Source organism: Macrotis lagotis, chromosome 5 (assembly GCF_037893015.1).
Source record: "Macrotis lagotis isolate mMagLag1 chromosome 5, bilby.v1.9.chrom.fasta, whole genome shotgun sequence".
In the NCBI taxonomy this organism is placed as follows: Eukaryota; Metazoa; Chordata; class Mammalia; order Peramelemorphia; family Peramelidae; genus Macrotis; species Macrotis lagotis.
The window spans coordinates 13,097,905-13,116,660 of record NC_133662.1 but is presented as its reverse complement, the minus strand read 5'-3'; the positions used below and the strand labels follow the sequence as shown (position 1 = coordinate 13,116,660).

The 18,756-nt window shown below is 33.7% G+C and overlaps 1 protein-coding gene across 1 annotated transcript in view; it reads right to left on the bottom strand.

Moving 5' to 3' along the window:
* LOC141489202 (dynein axonemal heavy chain 8-like) overlaps positions 1-18,756 on the bottom strand; it is a 395,310-nt gene that overhangs the window by 338,372 nt on the left and 38,182 nt on the right. The window contains 4 exon segments of the mRNA XM_074189981.1: positions 92-238; positions 9,275-9,376; positions 11,439-11,546; positions 16,897-17,010. Of these exon segments, the coding sequence (XP_074046082.1) occupies positions 92-238; positions 9,275-9,376; positions 11,439-11,546; positions 16,897-17,010 (471 nt within the window).

Here is an 18,756-nt window from a genome sequence, read left to right as displayed (position 1 = left end):
AGAAAAGGATGAAATATCAAGAAATACTCATGAGTAATAACCAACAGCTCCCCCCAAAAATAGATTAGCAAGGTGATAACCAGTTTCTTACCTTCTCTAGTCTTTTACAGAAGGCTTCAAATTTGCCAAATATGTACATTTCTGAAATCTCAAATGTTTTCTCGCTTAAGGCTTCCAAAATCTGCTTTCGTGTTTTATGAAAAGACTTTTGATATTCCTTGAAAAGGAAAATGCAGTCCTATAAGAAAGAAAAGTATAGAAGCAAAATGGGTGAGCTTTAATGTAAGTTTCCTTACAGATTCACTCCTCTTCCTAAAAAAAAAAATATGTCTTTAGTCAACTCATGTCCTCCAGAGTTATTTCTGTTAAAATTTATTTTTTAATTCTCTCTTTGTTTTAACCTTTTGCTAATTTTGTCTTCATCTCTATTTTTCCATTATTGTTATATTAAAACCATGACCATTAAATGAGTGCCCATATATCATATACACTCTAAGTTAATCAAAATCTCCAAGAGACCCAACCTGATAGTGCCAACCTGCTACCCACCCAGTGGTTCTCCACATCTATGAAATTTATTAGTATCCTGGATAATGACACTATGAAGTTGCTGAAAGCTACTTGGAAAGATTTCAGTCCTATTCTGAACATCCCAAAGGGAAAATCTCAGGCAAAAATTTTTTTTAAACTTGAGAAAATAAATTTTTGTTACGATTTCCAAAAATTGCATAACAGTGAAATTTTTGAAGGATTGAATAATATCTAACACAAAGAGAGGGAGAGTAAAGACACTTGGATGTTAGTCTAGCTCTATCACTAATTTATGTGACCTTAAGCAATTCATTTACCCTCTTCCTGTTTCTTCTTCTGTTAAATGTGAAAGTTGGAATAAAATGATTTTCCAAGTCTCTTCAGTCTCTAAAATTTTAGGAGTTTATATCAACATTACCTAGTATCAGACTGTTAAATGGCAAGAATCATTAGAGGAATGCTAATAAAATAAATTTATTCCCTTAGTGTATGACCCATAGGCAGTAACTATTATACATTTGTTGATTGCTCAGAGAATTCCTTAACCAACTCAATGGAATTAAAGATTATGTGAACTTTTGCTGACAGGGCACATGAAAATAGATATGAACTCTAGTCTTTGGTTAATAAAACACAAGGAACTTCTCTGATTGATGTGTGAAGAGACTGAGGAAATAGCAATGTTATCCCACTGCAATATGGTCTGAAAATCCAAGGAAAAGAAAAAAAGCTTGAATATGGTTCAAAGTAAGGGCAGCACAGCTGACTTAGAGTTGCTTATTTTTTAACATGACCTTAATAAGTATAAACAACCATAAAAATTTTAATAAGAAAAACAAAAAGGAGGATTATATAAAATGAAAATATTTATATAGACTTTTCCAGCATAACTCCAGATTACTTCCCAAAAGTACATTAGTGTAGTTGTGCTAAGGTAGCCGATGGTACAATGAAGAAAGGCTGGGTTTAGAATGAGAATATCAGAGTCCATATTGGACCTCAGGCACTTACTAGTACAGTGTCCCTGGAAAAGTCATTTAAACTTTATTTGACTCAGTTCCCATAACTATAAAATGAGAGTAACAATAGTATCTATATCTTTATCTATAGGTTAGGGAAAACCTCTTTTCTCCACTGAAGATAATACTCTGGATGTTATTTATAACATTAAGGAATGGTCTATTTGTGTGTGTGTGTTTTTAATGTTTTTAGCATATAAAGGTTAGAATTTCAGGAGAAAAATTTTCTGCATCACATTAATGATTTTATTTGTATTGCTGTGAATATGATTTATTATTTGTAGCTTTTTTCAATATTGAACCAAACTAATACTCTTGACATGCCACATCTATATACACATATATGGGTATGGGTATGCTTATGTCCAAACTTAAAGTTATATAGACATATTCATGTTATTGTAACCTCTACATTAAGATTTTATATAATAATTTTGCATAAATGTGTTTTAGGAATGTTGGTTTTGTTTTTCTCTTTACTTTTGTGTTTATGATTTGGTCTTTAGCAATTGCTGAAATATCAAATTTTTGTTTAGTGTTTTCATCAGGAATGATTTGAAGTCCCCTATTTATACCCCTATAAGATTATACTACATAGATGGTGGCAGAAAAGACAGGCACAGAGCTCATCTCCTGATCTTCCCCTCATAAATAATATGAAACAAACCTCTTAACAGAAATCCTATCCACAAAACCCAGAAAGAGAAACTAGGAGAAAATCTACCTCAAGTTTTGTCCTCTGGGATTGTGGGTGAGCTGGGCTCAGAGGGACCCTGCAGGGATCACAGGACAAGGTCAGAGGCAGAGAACTTGACTAGCCTGATCAGCGGGGTGGGTGAGAGTCTGAGAGCACCATTAGCCTGATCAGCAGGGGTAGACTAGAGCCTGAAAGTCTGATCGACCAACTAGGGATCAGAGGCATTGGTTGTGGCACTGAAGGTCTGGAGCTAGCAGAGCTAGAGGGAGAATCCCAGTGCTTCATTTCAGCTGAAGCCTCTTCCCAGAAAAAACACAATTACAGCCCACATCTGCTCCAGGTGTATGAGCAAAAGACCTCCCTCAGCTGTGAATAGAGAGAGCAATTACCTTGCCCTAGGGAAAAATCCACCATTGATCAAAGATAAAAATATTCAATAGCTTCATCCACCCACTCCAAGTTAAGGGAGAGGGCCTCAAATTAAGGTCACACACACACTCCAGAGAAAGCAACCAACACAGCCTTCTGGCCAACCCATTTCGAGTTACTAAACCCAGTGGGTAAAGCCTCTAGGGATCTGAACACCAAACCTCTGTGAACCAGCCCCTTGCCAACCTAAGGTCTTAGTAAAATGAAGAAAGGCCATAAGAAATGGGGGTCCATAGAAAAATTCCTAGAAGGAAAAGACCCTAACTCAGGGATACCTAGAACCTCTGAGGAGAATATGATCTGGTCTCCAGGACAGAAAGACTTCCTTGAAGAAATAAGGAAAGAGTTTAAAAATCAACTGGAACATATGGGAGACACAATTAACACCTTGCAACAAGAAAACAAAACATTGGAAAATACAACTGGACAAATGCAAAAAGAAAATAATTCTCTCAAAACCTCAATTGGTCAAATGGAAAACTCTTTCAAAAACAGAATTGATCAATTGGAAAAGGAGTTGCAAAAGGTAAATGGAGAAAAATCTTCTCTAAAAAGAATGGAGTCTGCGGAAACTAATGACTTCATGAAACAGTAAGAGCCTTTTAAATAAAACCAAAAAATAGAAAAAAAATAGAAGAAAATGTAAAATACCTCATCAACAAAACCACTGACCTTGAGAACCAATCAAAAAAAGGGACAACTTGAGAATTATTGGACTTCCTAAAAACACTGAAGAGAAAAAAAAGGCTGGATTTAATATTATAGGATTTAGAGATGGGAAAACTTCCCTGATATCATGGAACCAGAGGGCAAAATTGTTATTTAAAGAATGCATAGGTTCCCTTCCAGAAAGAGATCCTAAAATGAAAACACCAAGGAATGTTGTGGCCAAATTTCAGAACTATCAGATAAAAGAGAAAATCCTGCAAGCAGTCAGAAAGAAACAATTTAGATACCAAAAAGCCACAGTAAGGATTACACAGGACCTGGCTGCATCAACATTAAGGGATTGAAGGGCCTGGAATGAGATATTCTGAAGAGCAAGGGAGCTTTGGAATGCAGCCAAGAATCCACTACATGGCAAAGCTGAGCCTTCTCTTCCAGGGTAAAAGATGAACATTTAATAAAATGGGAGACTTCCAACATGTCCTGATGAAAAAAACAGCTTAATAGAAAATTTGGACATCAAACAGGAGGTTTAAGGCACACATGAAAAGGTTAAAAAAAAAGGAGGGGGGTAAAGGGGAAAAAAAGTGCTATCCAATAAGATGAAACTGGATATATGAGAAAGGTTCTCATAACTCTTGAGAACTGTAACTCTATTAGAGAGAATATATTTAGCCAGAAGTGATGGACAATCATGACTTTTTTGTAACTCAGATTGATTTAAAAACAGCACCTCCTTAAAAAAGGGGGACAGTAAGGAGATAGAAAGAGGGAGGAGATTGAATGGGGTAAATCTCGTTACACTGAGAGGTACAAAAGACTTATTGTAACAGAGGGGAAGAAGAGAGAAGCTGAGAACCACCTGAAACTTTCATCAGACTTGGCTTACAGTTAAGTTACACAAACACTCAGTTAAGAAACTTATCTTGGGTGGCTAGGTGGCATAGTGGATAAAGCACTGGCCTTGGAGTCAGGAGTACCTGGGTTCAGATCCGGTCTCAGACACTTAATAATTACCTAGCTGTGTGGCCTTGGGCAAACTACTTAACCCCATTTGCCTTGCAAAAAAAAAAAAAAAAAGCTTATCTTACCTTTCAAGTATTAAAAGGGGGAAAGAGGAAAAGGGGAGGGAGGAGATGGGGAGTGGAAGAAAAGGGGAATTAACAGAAGGAAGGGAAGGAAGAAGGAGAAAAGGCAAAGAAAGGGGAGGGGGGTTGACATAGGAGGACAAACACTGAAGGTGGCAGTATCCAGAAGCAAAATATTGGGGAATATGGATAAACGGAAAAAAAGAGAAAAATACAAACAGAGGGAAGATGGCATGGAGGGTGATAAAGAGTTAGTAATTATAATTTTGATTGTGAATAGGATGAACTCTCCCTTAAAATGTAAGTGAATAGAAGGATATAATTTCTCTCTCATCACATTCAACTTAGATCAATGTATACCATGGAAACATTGTAACGCCTAACAGATTGCCTTCTGTTGGGGGCAGGAGAGGGAAGGAACATTGGGGGGAAAATTGTAAAACTCAAAATAAATAAAAACTTTAAAAAAGAGATTATACTACATTTTGCAGAATAAAGCATTCTTGGTTGGCCTGTGTCTTTTGACTTTTATAATACTATGTTCCAAGATTTTCCTCCTCTATTATAATTGCCCCACAGTATTTTTTTTAGTTTTTTTATTTATTAAAGGCAATAGGATTAAGTGACTTGCCCAAGGTCACACAGCTAGGTAATTATTAAATGTCTGAGGCAGGATTTGAATTCAGGACCTCCTAATTCCAGGGACAGTGCTCTATCCAAAGCACCACCTAGCTGCTCTGTGTGGCACTGACTATTCTTTGATATCTGAATTCTTTCCTTCTACCTTTTTTGAAGTATCTCTCTTCTTTGATTTGAAGGGTCTTTGATTTTGGCTTTGAAATTCCTTTATGTTTTCACTTTGAGATATCTTTAAGGAGGTGATTAGTGGATTCTATTTTCTTTCTGCCCTGTTTTTATATGACTGGACAATTTTGTTTGATGAATCCTTAAATATGTGCCCAGGTTTTTCATTTAAGCCTTAAGTAATCATCAGGAGACAACTTTAGAATGTGGGACCAATATGAGTTCTCTCAGCATGTATCTCAGCAAGGGACTAAGAAGCATATTTAATTCCTTGAGGTGTGGGACACCCTTTCTAACCAGAGGTCATAGACTTGCAATCCCAAATAAAGTTGATTAGGCAAGTGATCACACTGATTAGAGGATTCCCTGATTATCCCTACCAACAATTATTATTCCAGTTTACTTAGGACAATCAGCAGTTTTCAAATGAAAGAGAAAGTTGCATTTTAATTTCAGGTAGATAATATTTTTCACAAGTATTTTTTTTAAAAAAAGATATTTGAATAAGGAAATGGGGCAATCATCTCTGTAAAGATACCTCCAGATCTTATCTATTTGTCTGTCCTATCTATCCATCAATCTCCTTTCAGTCACTCAGATTTTTAAGTTAAATTCTATACCTCCCTTCATCGAATCAGTAATTCTTTTCTATTCTGTTTCTACAACATCTCCCACATCTATTTTCTTCACTTACAAAACTCTGATTTATATACTTATCATCTCTGGTCTTAACTACCTCAAAAGTCTCCTAACTGAACTTCTAGCTTTTCATCTCTACAATTCATCACACATACCACTGCCAAAATAATCTATAAAAAGGACAGTCATGTCATTCTCCTGCTCAAGTTCTTTCAATAACTTCCTATCTCCTCTAAAATATGATATGAACTCTGAAAATTGACAGTTAAAGCTCTTCATACTTTGGTTTCACCTTACCATTCTAAGCCTTTTTTCATGCATTTCTGTACATTTTTGCCAAGTTATCCCATTTGTTACTGCCCAACTCAGCACTGTGCTAACTGTTCATCCTCTCTATACCCCAAGAATGTACTTCTTCCTCTTTCTACATCTTGAAATCTATCAAAGCTTGGTTCATGTACCACTTTTCATATAAAGTTATTACTGAAGGTCCCAAGTTATCAGTTTCTTCTCCCCTATCTTCAGATTTTCATGTGTATGATATATATATATGTATATATATATACATATATATATATATATATATATATATATATATATATATGGTGTGTTTGTATAAGTTCCTTCCAGCAAAGAGTTTTTCATTTTGTCTTTTTATTTATAAATATCTAGTTCATAATCTTACATACAGAAGTTACTTCTTATATTTTATTCAATGGGATTAGGTGGAAATTAATGAACAGGGTGTTTATTTTTTGGCATCCGACACTAATTGGGTGATACTGGGCAAGTCATTTAACCCTCCTCATCTGTAAAATATCCTGGAGAAGGAAATGACAACCTGTCCAGTATCTTTGCTAAGAAAATTCCAAATGTGTCAGATAACAACTGAAACAACTGAACAAAAATAATAACATACATAATACTCTGTTGTGACCTGAAGTTTTTCAAGCATGGTAAACCCAGCTATTGGGAAAGGCAACTTTCTAAAGACTGTATAACACAGGGAATATGAACTGACAGGAAATTTTCACCTGAAGGAACTCCTTATGCTGTTGAAACAATAGAACCAGTATTAAAAAAAAGTTTTCTATATTGGCATAATGATGACATAGCTAGCTTACACCCCAGGAATTATCAAGAACTTTTGGCTTCTAAACCTGTAGCTAATTCTGAATTCTAACAACTCTAATCAATCAATGAACAAGGATATATTAACAGCCTACAGTGTGGAAGGTATTGAGCTAGGCACTGCAGCTACAAGATAATCCCTATTCATAATGAGTTTGCACACTAATAGGAAATATAACAAACACATATAAAAACACAGAGTATAAAGTTGACAAAAGCAACCATATGCAATAGTGTGGATGGAAGGGTACTCGTGTGGGGTCAGCGGGTCAGGAAAGGCTTCATGCAGAACATAGTAACTAAAGAAGAGAGAGGGATTCTGTAAGACAGAGACCAGCAGGAGTGTGTACCAAACATAAAGACTGAGGTGGGGGTATTGAGTGTAAGGCTAATCTGACCTGATTAAAAAGTGCAGGAGAGAGAGTAATGTCCAATGAGAATGGAAAGGTAGATTGGAACCAGGTTGTATAAGAATTAAAAAACTAAACAGAGGAGGTGTCACTTTATTCCAAAGGCAACAAGGTGCCACTGGAATTCAATGAGTAGGGTAGTGACATCATCAGATCTGTGCTTAAGGAAATTTACTCTGGTAGCATCACATAAGATAGACTACAATGGTGAGAGACTCAAGGCAGAGTCCAGTTAGGAAGCTGTCCAAGAATGCTGAGGGCTTGAACAAAGGTGAAAGCTCTGTGAATGAAGAGGAGAGAGCATATATATAAAATGCATTTTACAAATAGATGAAAGATTTGACAGCTCATTGGATACATGTGAAGGGTTGAGATCATTAAGTGTGAAAGACTAGAAAACCTGAGGCATCCTTAACAGAAATAAGGAAGTTTAGAAGAAGAAAGTTTAGTCTCAGACATGTTGAATTTGAGATGTTTCTGGAATATCAGTATGAAATAAGAACCTTAATGCTTTGTTTATCCTGATGCTTTAGATAACCTATCCTATTATCATTCAAATATCAGTGTGCTAATAATGCTCAATTAGGACACTTCAGTTTCTATCAGTTTCAGGAAGCTACCAATTGACCTGAGAGCCTTTTTTTTAACACCTATTCTTCCTTATTACCTGATTAGTTTCCCAAGACATCAAATGTATTTTCCTTTATTTGTTATCAACATCTTTATAATCAGATATCCAAGGACATAACTAGAAATTTTTGTGTTTAATATAAAGATAACAAACTTCAAAAGTTGGAAAATTGGAATTTGAATATAAAAGGAAGTTTATCTCATGAGTCCAAGTTAGTAGAGGGATAGAGAATATCCCAACTCTAAGTCATCAAACTAATTAATGACTTCACTATGAAACAAGAAAATATCTGCCAATCTAGAAGTTTCACCTAAGATTTTCACGTTTGAACTGAATTTCTGTGGTATCAGTCTAGAGATCTGGAATTAGATGGAAGCTCTCCCTAATCTTTGAGCATTGCAGCACTGACAGTACCATTCTAATTTTATAGCAGTGGGGCAGCTAGGTGGTGCAGTGGATAGAGCATTGGCCTTATAGTCAAGAGGTCTGGAGTTCCTAGCCAGTCATAGACCTTTGACTCTTTTTTTTTTTTTGGCAAGGGGGTTAAGTGACTTTACCAAGGTCAACCAGCTAGGTAACTATTAAGTGCCTGAGGTCAGATTTGAACTCAGATCCTCCTGACTCCAGGACTGGTGCTCTATCCACTGTGCCACCTAGCTGCCCATAGACATTTGGCGAGTCACTTAACCCTGACTACCTTGCACCCAGGGTCACCTCCAGTCATCGTGATTCATATCTAGCCACTGGATCCAGATGACTCTTGAGAAGAAAGTGAGGCTGGTGACTTAGCATAGCAGTCTCTCACTCAAAATTCAATTCATGTTCTTGTTATAGCATCACCTCCCTGATGTTGTGGTCTTCTTCAAAAATGAAGGACAAGCATTATTAGTTATACAGCACTGCCACAATCTTTTCTCCATATCCATAACTAAGATCCTAATGGTTATATTCTCTTTATAAACTGCTATCATTTTTACCTCTGTGACTTCTAAAAAATTTTTACATTCAAAAAATAATAGAAGCAATAAAAGCCAAGATGGGGATTACTCTGAAATCATTTAAAAGTAAATTATTTTAAACAGTATGCTTACAAAACACAAATAACTTAATTTTCACATCATTCAATTTAGCGTTTGCTTCAGAGTTAATAGGCACTCCATTCATAGAGGATAAAACACAGTAAAGAGATGGGTCATAAAATTTCATTTATGAAATAGATTCATACTAACCTGAATTTTTTTTAATACAACTGGTGTTTCTTGTTTCCAGACATGATTTACCCCTCCATCTGTAATATATGCTTTACATGCTGTCACCATTTGATTTGTAACCTAAAAACAAAAGATAGTTACAGATTAAAATGTTTATAAAAATCATAAACATCACAGATAGAATGAAGACTGGCATGGGTTATCAAATTTCAGAATACTAGAATTAATGAGACACCCCTGAAACCTGAATTAAGTGTCAAAATAAAAATAAATAGTATATCATTCAGGAAGTAATAAGTACAGAGATGCCATTGATTCTAATATATACATACATACATACATATACAAACATACAGGTACAAATGAATGAATGACAAAATCACAATGAACCACCATGATTGACACTAAAAATAATCATATTCTTGCAGAAAATTTCCTTTATTATAGATAGAATACTGAATTAGATGAAGCATAGTTCTGACCCAATATATAGCATATCTTATCCTTTGGAGTTTTCCAAATAAGCAAATTCTAATCTATATCAACAATATTATCACTGTAAATTTGGGATATATTTTATCCTATTTCTTAGTAAAAGTAATTTCTACAATGCAATATAACATTTAAAGTTTGTAAAGTCCCAATTAATAAGATCTAATGTGGGAAAGGTTTCCTCCAAAAGACTACAAGCTACAATACATTGGAAGCTCTCATTTAGCAACCACTATCAACTTGAAGAAAGCTGTGCTTTGGAAAAAGAAATGTGTAATGATATGCAATTGGTTATGAGCTATTTTGAAAAGCATTGTAGACTAGTGAGAAGCTGGAAGAAATTAAAGATCATGTACCAAACTACACCAGGGGAATTCATCACAGTATACAAAATTTTCACTGTTAAGTGAAGATTTACTTGAGCAGTGCACTGCCTGATTATGCACTCATCATCAAAGAAATAGAAAACCAGAATAAAGTAGCCAATAGTCAATAAACATAAAACAAGAAAAATACATACATACATAAATATACAGATACACCCAAAAGATAGTAATAAACCAGCACTATTTGAGTACCACTAGATGATACAGAAAGTGACCTTCATTTAGTGAAAAATCTTATCCACTCTGTATCCATGTCTAAAAGACTGAAACGAACAAAGTAACAGTCTAGATCCTAGATTTTGATTCAGAAAATGGATTTCATGGATGCCCATTTGAAGATACCAATCCCTACTAATCAGTACCATTAAGAAGGTGAATATTCCAAGGTGTTTTGTATAAACCCAGACCTTTGTATAAGAGATAGGAGTCTTGAGCTCTTAACGAAAGAGGCAATTCTCCTAGTTTCCATGCTAGAAATAGACTAAGACTTACTATTTATTATTTCTACCTCTACACATTCATCTCTTCACTAACATGATCACAAACCTAGTTCAGATTTTTCCTATCTCTTGCCTGTACAGTTTTTTAGCTAGTCTCCATATCTCTAGTCTTTTCTTCTCTAATCCATCCTCCACACAACTACAAAAATAATCTCCCTATGGCACAGTCCTGGGTCCATTCTAAACCCTTTGCAATATTACTTCAGATCTCATATTCACCTGTTTTACTGTTCTCTTCAGTTACCACTGATCTCTTAATTACTAAATCATTTTATTTCTCCTTCTTGACCTCTCTTCACTCTTTTGACACTTGATAATCCTGTTCTCCTGGAAGGTCCCCTTCCTGAGCTCCAGATGTTTGAGTACTGCTCACTTTTGTTTCTCCTAATTAACCACTTGTTCCCATCTCCTTTTGCAGAATCTTCATATACAAGCTGTGTTTGTCTACTGTGTGTGCACCCAAATATCTGGATGAGAAGTAACTCTTCATATATTGAGACATATCAAGAATAATTTGCTAATTGTTTTCCAATCAATCATTAATGATGCTTTGGCCCAGGAAGAAAATATATATGTACATATACATATATATTTTTAAATTGTTTAATGAATTAAATTTAAAATGCACAACTATAATGTAGGTACTAAATGAGAAGCAAACTATCATACTGGAATATATATCCTATTTCACTGACACATTAAGATTTATGGTTTTGAGGAAACTGACCATGCCAATAGATGACAACTATTCATTTCCTTCAATAAGTTACATATGTATGATATTATTCTTCTTCATAAACTTACCTTTATAAAGAGTGAGGTCATTCTTTCTGAGGTATTATAATACCTTGAAACACTATGAATCATTCTGATAGCATTAATCAGATTTTGTATTCCATGAGCCATGGAAACCTAAAATTTAAATTTTAAAGTAAATTACATATTCCTAGCATTTTAGTCACAGAATAGCTGCTACATATATGCTGAATTTTCACATTATGCAAATAAATTCTTAGATTTATTGCTGGAGTGTCAGAAAAAAAGCTTTTTTTAAATTTATCTAGACAAATAAAAAGATGAACAAGTACATGGAATTACTACAGAAATAAAATTCAATTTTGTACATTAACTGGAAGTCACACTATTTGTTAATAACATTCTAGTGACATTACATAAGTCCATAATATGTTTTCTTAACCAAAAAAAGAGGACTAATTTTGCTTATGTGCACACACACATACACACACACACACACACACACACACACACACACATACAGACAAAGGGCTAGAATAGATTTTAGAATTTATCTAATCCAACTCTCATAATTTATATAGGAAACTGGGAAATTAATTTAATCAAGGTCACACAAATAGTATATGACTAAGAGAATTTGAACCAAGACTCTCAAAGTACTTTCCCCTGACTCTCTTTATATTTTCTGGTTCTTAAAATCATTCTCTGAATACTATTACTATGGAAGTTTGACTTTTTATTATTTAAGTAAATAAACAAATTACATATGATTTTTTTATTATCATGTTTTTTAACAGAGTAAACACACATGGCCACATTGAACCAAACAACTCTCCAGAGTATAACACAAATAGGATTAAATATCTTTGAAACATATTAATAAACAAAAATAAAAGAATATAGGTAACATTATATTTTAAAACTAAGTCAATATGGTCTGCACTATGAAGCAGTAGCACTATTTCTATTCCAAATTATTTGACCCCATTGCTCTTCAACATTCAGGTATAGACAATTAAGAATAAACAATTCTGGACTTCTACTAGCTTAAATTCTTAAGGTGGGGGGAGATATGAACCTTAAAATATCTAAAACAGCATAACATTTACATTTAAGATAAAACTGAATCACCGAAGGTTAGAAATAGAAAAGATTTATAAAAAGTCTTTAGAGATCATATAGCCCTACTCGTTGATTTTTCAAATGAGAAAACTAAGGCCCAAGGGGCTTAAATGACTAGCATTCACAAAGAACACTTTCTTTAATTTTACTTTGTTTTCTTGTTTAAAGAATTAAACCACATGTTTTATGACTCCTGGAAGACTTCTAAAGGCAACATGATTTGGTTAGAGGGTTCATCCTTCCTGGGGTCTTTAAACAGAGGCTAGATTCAACTTATTGGGGATGTCATAGAAAGTATTCTTATTCAGGTATGAGTTGGATTGTAAGACTCTTGGATGGGGAGAGGGGGTATCCCAACAATTAACTCTTTCAGTGCTGAAAAAATTGTTTTTCCTTTTGTCCCAGTGCTGAATATTTTGCACCAAATTTGGTCCAGAAAACAAATTTTACAAGGGATCAATTACAGTTACAGTTTAGGTTAATTTCTTCCTAATCACCACATAAATGAACTTAAAATGGCTAAATAGAAAATATAATTTGTAGAAAACATGTATTTTTTCAACATAACATGCTTCTATACCTAAAGAGTTAATATTATTTTCAGAGATAGGAAGCAAAATTCTACTGAAGCTCCTTTTAGTCTAAAGACTAAAGGTCTAAAGTCTAAAGGATTCCTCTTATGTACCTCCAACCTATTATGCTTTAAGACCCTAGGGATAATAATCCATGATCTTTACTCACAAGGATAAAATCAACTTGTAGAGAAAGCAATATTCATGAGTAATTAAGTGTTCGTTAAATTTAATAAAGGATACAGGCAGCCCCCAATTTAAAAACAAGATTGTGTTAAAAAAAAATCTTTGAGTCATTTGGAACTTGAAATACATTTTGTTATAGAACTAATGTTAAACATGTGAACAATTTCTCAGGCCGGTATCCAAAAGAGTAGAGAAGCCACAATATGCCTATATATATATATATATATATATATATATATATATATATATATATATATATACACACACACAATGGACTACCTAAAAAGCACTACCTAATTTGGCTGCTATTGGAAATAATGTTTCTACGTCTAAACATCAGGAACATAAATCTCCCTGGCAAGGTAAAATAAGAATACTTCAGTTCCATGCTTCTGGTTCCTGCAACCTGTAGCTACTATTTAAGCCATAGAGACAACAATTAGGAGGACAAAACTAAGAAGGAAGGATTGTGGGGAGTTGGGGATTTCTGAGTATAAATTCCCAAGGACCCTTCCCCATTTCCTCTCCAGTCTTCAGAAATGTGTTCCTAAGTTTCACTGTCCACTGCTACCATCAATGTTTCTGACCTACTACTTATTCCTTTCCTGGTTCACTTCAGAATTGACGAAGTCTTATAAATTCTGGAGTGAAAAGCAGGGTGGAATTAGGAGGGTAGAAGTAAGAGGAAAAATTAGGGAAGCCACTACATCACTAACATTTATATAGCATTTTAAGAGATAACAGATAAATATACACATATGTATGTAAATATGTCATTTGATTCTCACAACAATCCTGTGAAGTAGATGTGGTGCTATTATTGAATCCATTTTACAGAGGAAGAAATGCAAGCTAATAGAAGCTAAATGACTTAAGATTTAAGTTAGAAAGTATATGAGATGGTATTTGAACTCATTTCCCTGACTCCAGTTTCAGGATTCTTAAAGTACCACCTACTTAGCTGTACCAATAGAAGCAGAAAGAAGACAAGGTAAAACTAATTACTCTTATATTGTAACCAAGGATTTCCAGCTTGAATCTCTCCTAAAATAGTCCAACTAGTTACTACTGATAGTCAGCCAGTCCTGGTCCTAAAAAATTTCATCTGTAACTAGCCTCAATGAAAAGATCAAAAGAAAAGAGAGGAGAGAGGGAAGAGAAGAGGAAAAAGCAGAAGAAAACCAAAAAGATGTCATTAGGGAGTTAATGATAGTTCCTTCGAGTCTACCAGAAATTCTGGAGTATATACATATTATATGTATGTATTTACATATACATAAATATGTACATATATACATACAGAGATAGATATAGATATGTATGTATTTATACACAGAAAATAATGGGAGGAATTCCTGGGTGGAGAAAAGATGACAGAGAAAAGCTAAGAAGCTCCAAGGGCTTTTCCTGGTTTCACTCTAAACTGCTTTAAATGAAGCCTCTAAATAGATCTTAAAGCAAGAGAACCCACAAAGACATAGAATAAATCAACTTTAAAGCTCAAAATAACAAGGAGCAACTTCATGAAATGTCTGTCTCACATAGATAAAAAGAGGAGTGCAGGCCAGAAAAGGTGGGGGAAGTAGGAAGCCTGCAGAGGCTCTTAGCCACAGAGCAGCAAGCCAGAAGTGAGGACCCCATTCTAGCATGGAAGGCATGCTGCAAGCCCTGGAATGCTGGTGTGACAGGTGGGACTGAGTCAGGCTACACTAATGCAAGGACATGAGACCCCAGTGTGGAAATCTGACTACAGCACAAAAAGTTTGGGACTGTACCCCTGTGGCTCAGAAGTAGAGCTCAACTTAAAAAATAAGCCGAAAAAAACCAAGAGTCCCAACCAGAAAAAAACCACTATGTTGACAGGGAAGATCAAAATACCATCTCAAAAGAAGAAAATGTGATAAAATACTTAGATATGAAGACTCAAAAGGAATTACAAATCATTCTTGAATTCAAAAAGAGATCAAAAAGGATTTTAAAAACCAAAGGAGAGGGGAAGAAGAATTGAGTGAAGAAAACAGTCACATTATGAAAAACAGGAAAAGGGAAAAACAAAAATTCACTGAAAAAACAATACCTTTAAAAGTAGAACTGATCAAATGGAAAAAAAGAAAATTCCTTCAAAAGTAGAATTGATCAACTGGAAAAGGAGATACCAAAACTTATTGAAGAAAATAAATTCTTAATTATTATATTTGGTAAGTGAAAATTATGACTATTTGAGACATCAAGAATCCATCAAAGAAAACCAAAAGATAGAAAATAGATCTCGAAAGATAATCGAAGAATTATTGGTTTACCTGAAAGTCATGATAAAAAACAGCCTGGATAATATCTTTCAGGAAATTATCAAGGAAAACTGCCCTAACATCCTAGAAAAATACACCAATCACCTCCAAAAAGAGATCCCACCATAAAAACTCCAAGGAATATAAAAGTCAAATTTTGAAATTGCAGAATTATAAGCAAAAGGAGAAAATACTTTAAGCAGCCATAAAAAAACAATTCAAATACCAAGGAGCCACAATCAGGATTACACAGGCGTAGTAGTTTAAAGATTAAAAGATCACAGGGCCTGGAATATTATATTCCAGAGAATAAAAGAATTTGGAATAAAACCAAGAATCAAATCAACTAAAAAATTCATCATATTCTTTCAGGGGAAAACATGAACATTCAACAAAAATAGGGATTTTTTAATTTACCTGACAAATAACCAGAACTGAACAAAAAATCTGACCTTCAAATACAAGTCTCCAGAGGCACATAAAAAGTAAAAAGAAAGGAAAAAAGTCAATGAGGCTAAACTGTTCACATCCCTAAAGGAAGAAAATTTTAATGCTTGAGAGTTGTGTTTCTATTAGGAAAATTGAAATGAACATACCTAGGCAGAAGGTGTAGGTATAAACTGATTATGATGTGATAATACAACTTGAGAATTGTATTTCTATTAGGAAAGTGTAAGGAGTATACTGGGAAAGATCATGTGGTTACAATAAGACAGGTATAAAACAACTAAGACATGAAAAAAGGATTATACTGGGAAGGCAGAAGAGGGTAAGTAACATTGTATGAAGAAGACAAAGGATGTTATAATAGAAGGAAAGAAAGGAGGGTATGAACTTTGAGTGAATCATACTCTCAATAGATTTAGCTCAGGGGCAGATAGGTAATACAGTGGATAGAGCACCAGCCCTAGAGTCAGGAGGACCTGAGTTCAAATACAGTCTCAGACACTTAATAATTTTCTAGCTGTGTGACCTTAGGCAAGTCACTTAATTCCATTGCCTTAAATAAAAAAAAATATTAAATTAAAAAATAGATTTAGCTCAAAGAGGAAATAATATACATTCACAATTGAGTTGTGAAAGTCAAATAAAACACTTTATATAAAAATACTTTTAAAAGGCCATAATATGACCATGAAGGTAAGGTATTTAAAAAATATAATATTATGATAAACATTATATTTTCACAAAGATATATACAGTATTACTACATATATTAAAATGGTGTTAGTTTGGTATCATAACTTTACCCTAACACATATTTTCAAATAAAAAATGTAAATAAGTATTTATTATAATATTTAAAGTATGCATCACATTTTTTAAATGTATACTTACTAGGTCATAGTTGTAGAGGGGTTGACATACTTTTTCTAGTGTATACAAATATCTAACATTATCCTTTGATTCATTTGCCGCATCTGTAATTCTTGCATCCAAATCATGCCAGTTCTAAAGAAAAAACTTATTTTAAGAATATCTAGTAACACCAAAATAGATCAATAACATTAAATGAAATATTGTATTATAGTTTATAAATTATTGTCTTTACAATCTTGTAACATACTAAAAATATTCCCATTTTATAAAGAAATGGAGGGTGTGAAGGATCAGATGACTTTTGACACATATATGTATTTGGCAGGATTCAAACCCAGGTTTATGAATGAAGATACAGTGCCTCAAGGTCTTTCAGTCAGCAAAAGCACTTTTTTATTCAAAATATTAAGGCTCTCCCTATAAATAGAACAAGTAGCTTTTTTGTTTGTTGCTGAAAAAGGAAAATAACATACAGAGAAGAGACATTGTCCTATTTAATCTCATATCTCCCCAATATCTAACACAGTGATCTGAACAAGGTTGATTGGTTGTCTTTTGTTCTCAAAGAGAACTAAAATAACATCACTATGTTAGAGTTAAGTTACAGTGTATACAATTGTGCCCAATCAGATCAATATAAACTCAAAATGCTCTACTAAAAGTCAGGCACAGATAGGTCATGTGAACATTTGGAAAGGATTATCTAAATTTTTGTATCTTGAGTTTCTTTTGAGCTCAACATAATATACATCTGACAAATAAATTTAATGATGACATTCAAAGATGAATATCCAACGAAGGAATACTGAATGTTTTGCATATAAATAAAAGGTAACCAAAGATAATTCGTTTTTCATGATTTTGAAGCGTCAATCAATTTATATCTTTAAAATGTTATACTAATCATACTACCAAAATTTTACTCTGTAGAATAATATAATAATAAATTTATGTAACAAAAAAGGTATGCAGAGAAACAAAAGGTAAGAATTCCTAGGGAAATAATGAAAAAATTAAGAATGAAGAGAGGTAACATTACTGGTTCTCAAGAAAATAGCTGAAAAAAACTATTAGGTACTTATAAAAAATATTAAAAAGTAGATCACCGAAATTGAACTTAACAATGATATAGAAACAACTGAACACCATAGCTGAGTATAAATTTTAAAAAATTCTACCTACCCAGGGAATAATTCCCCGTGTCTGAAATAAACCTCTAGGGAAACTGGAAGATAATTAGGTGGGAAATAACTTTAGAATACCATTCTCATATGTCCTACACTATTATAAAACTAAAAATTATTAAATATTATTAAATTATCAAGATTATTAAATATTTAACATTAAATATTTTAAAATCAAATCTTTTAAAAATAACAAGGGAAACATGTATACACATAAACATGCATATATATATATACAAATTCATGATGCAAAAGTAGATAGATATTAGAGAGAAATTTATAAATATGGAACAGAGATCACAAAAGGAAAAAATAGAATATTTAAAATATGTAGAATAAAAGCTTTTGTATAAAGTCAATGTAATTAATTTAAGAGGAACAACTATGACATGGGACTACAGTCTGCATAAGAGCCAATATATATTAAATACTAGGAATACAAAGAAAGGCATAAAAGACAATTCCTGCTCTAAATGTGCTCAGAGTCTTATGAAGAAAATAACATAAAAATAACTTTGTAGACTATAAATTGGAGATAATCAATAAAATAAAGTCATTACCATTAAGGGGATCAAGAAAGTTTCCAGTAGAATGTAGGATTTTATTTGGAACTTGAAGAGAGCACTCCAAATATGTGGAGGCGGGGGGGGGGGTGGCAGTCAGGAGATAAAGTTCAAGGAACTTGTTCAAGGAA